The sequence below is a fragment of the Strongylocentrotus purpuratus genome, unplaced genomic scaffold, assembly GCF_000002235.5.
Source record: "Strongylocentrotus purpuratus isolate Spur 01 unplaced genomic scaffold, Spur_5.0 spur5_contig_845, whole genome shotgun sequence".
Taxonomy (NCBI): Eukaryota; Metazoa; Echinodermata; class Echinoidea; order Camarodonta; family Strongylocentrotidae; genus Strongylocentrotus; species Strongylocentrotus purpuratus.
Window position 1 is genome coordinate 759,725 of NW_022145552.1, and position 7,150 is coordinate 766,874.

The 7,150-nt window shown below is 43.3% G+C and overlaps 1 protein-coding gene across 1 annotated transcript; it reads left to right on the top strand.

Moving 5' to 3' along the window:
- Window positions 1–439: 439 nt before the first annotated feature.
- On the top strand, window positions 440–5,910 carry LOC115926465 (nyctalopin-like). Its single transcript, XM_030991201.1, has 4 exons — window positions 440–649; window positions 1,469–1,725; window positions 2,635–2,980; window positions 5,857–5,910. Exons 1-4 carry the CDS (start codon window positions 440–442, stop codon window positions 5,908–5,910), a joined length of 867 nt encoding a protein of 288 aa, XP_030847061.1.
- Window positions 5,911–7,150: the final 1,240 nt, after the last annotated feature.

A 7,150-nucleotide genomic window follows, 5' to 3' on the forward strand; every position in this document is an offset into this window, starting at 1 on the left:
ACATGATCCAAGTAGAGACCCTAAAAGCTATGCTTGTGGGTAGGGCCCCTGGGAAGGATCGATGATGGACCTCTCAATCCCGGCGGATTAGCAAAGAGACCAACGTGTTTCAAGGAGCTGCGCAATTCAAAACATGAAAGATAGTAGGATACGATCATGGATACGATCATGGATACGATACAGTCTCACTGTTTCCTTTTAGTAAAAGCCGTACTCGGAGTATTTTGCATATAAAAAGGAGAAGTAATGATACACTGCCAGTATTTTCTTATCATCAGTCGTCGCATTTTTAACGCGAAAAGTTGATGAAATGGCTCTACCGGCAAACATGCTTGAAGGAACAAAATTCGCTTTGTTCTTGCTGTGGCTTATTGTGCCATTCCCGATTGTTTGTGGCGCTCCAGTCATTTGCCCTCAGCCATGTGAATGCTTCGTACATATGCCGGGCATCTTTGTCGACTGTGACGCGAGATCGTTGACCACGGTACCAGATGTCAATGTTCCCAGAGATGCAAGAACGTTTGCCTTGACCTACAATCAACTCACTGCCATCGGAGATGAAGCATTCTCCACGCTATTTCGTCTTATTACCTTGCGTCTTCAACACAATGCTATATCAAGACTGGGACCAAGAGCCTTTGTCGGACTTGCTAGTCTTCGGGAACTAGATCTTTCATATAATCAGATAACACATATCACTTCTATTCGAGACTTGCCGTTTCTTATCTACCTAGAATTAAGCTCGAATTTTATCCAGGAAATTACATCCACCAGTTTCCAAAACGTTGCCGATATCAGCGATTTGAATTTAGAGATGTCTCATAATTTCATGGAGAGTTTATCATCTTTATCTCCTTCGATATGCATCATCAGTGTCATAGCAGTTGGTTTAAAGCATTTCGATATTCATGAAATAAGGCATGCGAACCGGCTTCGTACGATTGATTTGAGTGATAACAGTATTCGTCACCTACCGGATCTGGCGAGCCTGACGTCTCTAGAATTCCTTATCCTCAGAAGAAATCCAATCCACACGATTTCCAACCCACCCCCTTCTTCAATCTTGAAAATAATTGATTTGCGCTACGCAAACCTTATGCATCTCCCAGACTCCTGGGGCTACGTCAATCTTACTCTGCTTCATTTGGACGGGAACCGTTTCGAATCATTTCAGAATGTATTTCCTTCTAAAAGCAGTGCTGTACGTTATTTACTGTTATCGGGAAACAAGATGAAAGACATCCATGCTATTCCTTACTTACCCAACCTGATTTCTCTTTATGTGAACGATTTGGCAATAAGTGGAGAAGTCACTTTGGACTTGTGCGTCTTTCCAAATATTAAGTACCTCCATCTCAGTAAGAATGACATTAGTGAGTTTAAAATAACAGATGGGCGTGATACAACGAATTGCAACACTTCTAATAGTATTGTCCCCTCAAGCTTATCAACGTTAAATCTCGACCAGAATAGAATAACAACACTGGCCTTTCTTCGACACACTCCTGGCCTAGCAAATCTTCGTATGGCGTACAATAACATTCAAAGGATTGACTGGGAACCGGCTGACCAACACGAAGGGCTGAGATCAATTGATTTGTCATACAACCGACTAGCTGTACTTGAAAACTTTACTGGAATGAGTGTTCTTCAGTCCCTTATCCTATCACATAATCGAATCCGAACAGTGCTTGCAGGAGCATTCAACGGCTCGTTCAACGTGCAGTATTTGCAGCTTGATGGAAATCAACTGACAGAATTTCCTGATCTGTCCGCATTGCCCCAACTCAGGTCCTTAGATTTAAGATTCAATTCCCTCAAGGTGGTGACCGAGAATAATTTCATAAATCTGTCATTTCTCACTCACCTTAAACTTAGCTCAAATGAAATTTCTAACATTTCACTTCCAGCAAATCTAACACTTCATCAGTTATTCTTGCAAAACAATGCATTGACTTCTGTGGACAGAGTCGGAAATGCTTTGACATTAGACGTAAGTGGAAACAGGATCAGTAGTGTTTGCTCGGTGGTTTTTGACAGACGAGTGATGGAAAACATCATCATTGACAATAATAGGTTAACAGACCTACGTTTGCCTTTGGATTTAAGGCAAATTACTTGCTCTAATAATCGCATCAAGACTTTTTCTGTCAACTTTTGCCATACCACGGAAACTCAAGATGAGTTGATGTCCATCCCATGCGAGCTTTCCTATGTGTCATTAGGATGGAATGACATATCCTACGTCGGTCCAGGAGCTATGGAAGGATGCGCCATATGGTATCTAAATCTGGAAGGAAATCCAATTGTATCATTTTTCGTTGAGTATTTTCCTGATTTGCTTATGCTATCTCTATCACACACGAATGTACAAAACATTTCGTTGATTGCCCCTAACAGAACTTCAATCATCCTTAAGAAGATTTGGATGGTTAATGTAACGTTGTTTCGTCTCAACCGTCAAACCAACGCCTCAATATTCGAACCTTCACTTCAAATGGTAACTCATTTGCTTCTTAATGGCAACGACGTGGTTAGTATTCCCATGTTAAAGGCGCCCCTCCTGACGAATCTGAACTTGAGTAACAACAGGATCAAGTATTTTTCTCTGGAAACCTTCCTTGAAATCCCCAGGATCCGAATCATCGATCTTAGCAAGAACTCGATCAGAACCATCCCATGCCTTGCCTTTGTGAAAGCAGTCCACGTCGTGGAAATCAATCTCGAAAACAATCGGATTGACTTCATCGGTCAGTCTGCCTTCGTCAACCAGAGCCATTTCACTCTCCGCCTTGGAAACAACCAGCTTGTGTCTCTGCGCCCATCATCCAGCCTTCCGCTTCTGTCAAGGAATGTCTACTTCGACCCAAACCCCTGGCGTTGCGACTGTGAGGCCGTGGCACTGGTGGGATGGCTTCAGAGGTCGGGGGTGCAGAGGGTCTACTGTTCGAGTCCAGCAATCTTCAGAAATAGAAGTGCTGTGAGTCTGCACCCTTCTGAGCTCTGTCCAGACGGTTATTCCGAGGAGTCATCTGGAAACGGCAGTGACACTGAGAACAGTCTCCTACTCGATCATTTGCCCTTTCCCAATGACCATAATTATAGCGTTGGTGGTCACGATAAAGCAGAGCCGTTGCTTTCCTGTCGAAATTATATGGTTTTTCACTCTGGCGTATTTTTCTTAATACGTTCATTCTTATAAATGCACACTAGCCCAAATATATATGATATTATGTATATACACTACACAATATCTGTAAAGCACTTAGAGACATTGTCAGTGGCGGAGCCAGGAATTTCATACGGGGGGGGGGGGCACAAAATCGCATGAGGTGAAATAGATTAAAAACGATGGAGTGAGGCATCAGCGGCGAGGGAGCGGAGCGACCTAGCGGGGTGGGTCTGTGATGGGTTCAGAACCCTCTCCCTGAGTAGGAAGCATTTTTGCAACTTTAGAACCACATTAGGCGCATTTTCAGGCACTTCCTGGAGTAACATGACGTAAAATTGCTTTTTCCTACCCCCTCCAAGAGTAGGGATCTTTTGCAATTTGAGAACCACATTTGGCGCATTAATTTCCACCGGCGCTTCTTTGAAAAAAAACCTTTTGGTTAGAAGTTTATTAGAGAAAAGTGATCTGTCACGTCGCGAGACGTTGTATAATCTTCGTTGCTGCATAATGACAAAGACGGTGGTCTGTTACTTCACCAGTACTTGCAAAAATTATCTCGAGTGTATAAACTGTGTTGTTATCAGAGGCGTCGCTAGACCTTTTTTCAGTGGGGGGGGGGGGGGGGGTGTAGAAGCCACCAATTACCTACAAATATATTAATGCCAATGTCCCAATGTTAACAAATTTAACCCTATAAACCCGGGGCCATGCAATTCCCCTCGCCCCCTCCCGTGCGAAGCGCGGAAGCTTTTACACTTCATCAAATTATTAGAGAAAGAAGACGATTTGTTGTACCATTCCCGACTCTTACTTCTTGTTGCGCCCCTCCCGCGCGAAGCGCAGAAGCTATGACGTTTCATTTAATTATTAGAGAAAAAGACGATTCGTTCTACCGTTCTCGACTCTTAGACCCCGTTCTCACTCACTTTGAAAGTGGTCTAGTTAGACCGCTCCAGAGGAACGGGTCTTGAGGAACGGTTTGCGAGCGTTCACACTCCGAGCAGTTTTTTATGGCTCAAACCGCTCCACGAGTCAAAGTGGTCTTGTTGCTATGGCAGCTCAGGTCAGCAGGTCAATTTTTTCGCGCGCGGAATACAAACCGTATGTACTGTACTACATGTTTCGCACGGAACGTCACTAGCTCACTTCCGGTGAAGTACGCTTCCGTTCACATTGCACGTTAGAGCGGTCCAAACCGCTCTTAATAAGACCCGTTCCTAAAGACCACCTCCCGAGGTGGTCTTCTGGAGCGGTCCTGAAGTCCACTTCTGGAATACTTTGACCGTTCTCACTCACCTAAGAACTGCTCCTGAGGAACGGGTCTTAGTTAGACCGCTCCAACGAAGTGAATGAGAACGGGGTCGTAATCTTGTCTGAATTCAGTTTCCCACTCCCATGCGAAGCGCGGAAGCTTTGACGTGTCATTAAATTATTAGAAAAAGAAGCCGATTCGTTGTACTGTTTTTCGTTTCTTATATAATACTTGTGTGAATTCAGTTCCCCCCCCCCCCCCCCCCGCCCGCGCAAAGCGCGGAAGTTTTTACGTTTCATTTAATCATTAGAGAAAGAAGACGTTTTGTTATAACGTTTTCGACTCTTAATCTTGTCTAAATTCAGTTTCCCACTCCCGCGCGAAGCGCGGAAGCTTTGATGTGTCATTAAATGATTACTCTTAATCCATGTCTGAATTCATTTTTCACCCATCCCGCGCAAAGCGCGGAATCTTTCACGTTTCATTAAATTATTAGAAAAAGAAGTCGATTCGTTGTACTGTTTTCGTTACTTATATACTCCTTGTGTGAATTCAGTTCCCCCCCCCCCCCCTCCTCCCCCGCGCGAAGCGCGGAAGCTTTGATGTTTCATTAAGGTTTTAAAGAAAGAAGACGTTTCGTTATAACGTTTTCGACTCTTAATCCTTGTCTGAATTCAGTTTCTCCCCCTCCCGCGCAAAGCGCAGAAGCTTTGGCGTTTCATTAAATTATTACTCTTAACCCTTGTCTCAATTCATTTTCGCTCATCCCGCGCGAAACGCGGAAGCTTTGATGTTTCATTTAATAATTACTCTTTATCCTTGTCTGAATTCATCGCCGATCCCGCGCGAAGCGCGGAAGCTTTTACGTTTCATTAAATCATTAGAGAAAAAGACGATTCGTTCTACCGTTCCCGACTCTTAATCTTGTCTAAATTCAGTTTCCCACTCCTGCGCGAAGCGCTGAAGCTTTGACGTGTCATTAAATGATTACTCTTAATCCATGTCTGAATTCATTTTTCACCCATCCCGCGCAAAGCGCGGAATCTTTCACGTTTAATTAAATTATTAGAAAAAGAAGCCGATTCGTTGTACTGTTTTCGTTACTTATATACTCCTTGTGTGAATTCAGTTCCCCCCTCCCCCCTCCCGCGCGAAGCGCGGAAGCTTTGATGTTTCATTAAGTTATTAGAGAAAGAAGACGTTTCGTTATAACGTTTTCGACCCTTAATCCTAGTCTGAATTCAGTTCCCCCCCCCCCCTCCTTCCGCGCGAAGCGCGGAAGCTTTGACGTTTCATTAAATTATTAGAGAAAAAAGACGATTCGACTCTTAATCTTAAAAAATGTTTCTTTTTCCCGATAAAAAGTCACAGTTCGTAGTCGGCCGACCGATATAATACATCTCACCGACTTAAAACTTTTGCATTGATACAGTACACTTGGATCGAGCGAGAATACCGACACAGCGGACCCGACACAGCACCATAAATATCTATGCGTATCTTTCTTGCCCCCTCGACGTGGTGACTCCACCGAACATCCCCCTGTCTCTTTTACTCACACCCCTCTTATCTCAGGCTCTTACCCCCCCCCCCTCTCTCTCTCTTCTCTTTCATCTCCCGTCTCTTTTGTTTCCTTTTTCTTTTCTTTTTTTCCTTTCCTCTTTTTTTTCCTTTCCTCTCCTTCCTCTTTTTTCTCTTTCTCTCTTCTCTTCTCTTTCATTTCTTTCCTTTCTTGTCTTTTCCTTTTTTCTTTTCTTTCCCTTTCCCTTTCATTTCCTCCCTCCCCCTTCTTCTCTCTTTTCCTTTCCTCCTCCTTTTCTCTCCTCCCTCTTTTCTTCTTCTTTCTTTCTTCCCTTTTCTTTCTTTTCCCCCTCCGTTTTCTCCCTTTTTTCTCCCCCTTCCCCCTTTTTCTACCGGAGGGGGGGGGGGCACGTGCCCCCTGCGCCCCCTGAATCCGCCACTGGTTGTAGATATATTCAACGCTTTATAAAACCAAAATCCTATGACGATGATTATTAATACTACATGTATTTACGGTGTTAAGGGCTTAGACAGTGAGACGATTAATCATCTGGCTCAGCTCTAAAAGCTTTGCATTTTAAAGTTCATCCATAACTAGATGTAATAAATAAAGAAATAAAAGAAAAATAAAGGAAATCCATTGCTTTGAGAATTCCGTTCCATATCATGTAGCAGCAGTATTCAAGCTCCTCAAAAAGTTCTGCAATTCAAGTTTGAGCATTGCTATCTCTCTTGTTACTGTATTATCATACTTCAATTTGGTATCATTTAAAAACATGTTTATTTTCATTATACCTTAATCCTTGACTGAATTCATTTTCGCTCATCCCGCGCCAAGCGCGGAAGCTTTGATGTTTCATTAAACTATTAGAGAATCGAAAGAAGACGATTTGTTGTATCGTTCTCGACTCTTAATCCTAGGCTGAGTTCAGTTCCCCCCCCCCCCCCTTCCCAGGTGATGCGCGGAAGCTTCGACGTTTCATTAAATTATTAGAGAAAGAAGACGATTCGACTCTTAATCATTGTCTGAATTTTTAGAAAATGTTCCTTTTTTCCGATAAAAAGTCACAGTACGTAGGGGAATTTTTTGTTCTTTTGTTCTTTTCTATCCCTTTCCCTCTCATTTCCCCCTCCCCCATTCCTTATTTCTCCCGACAGCAGTGCAATTCTACCGCCAATATCATGACAGGTGGGTAGGCGCACCC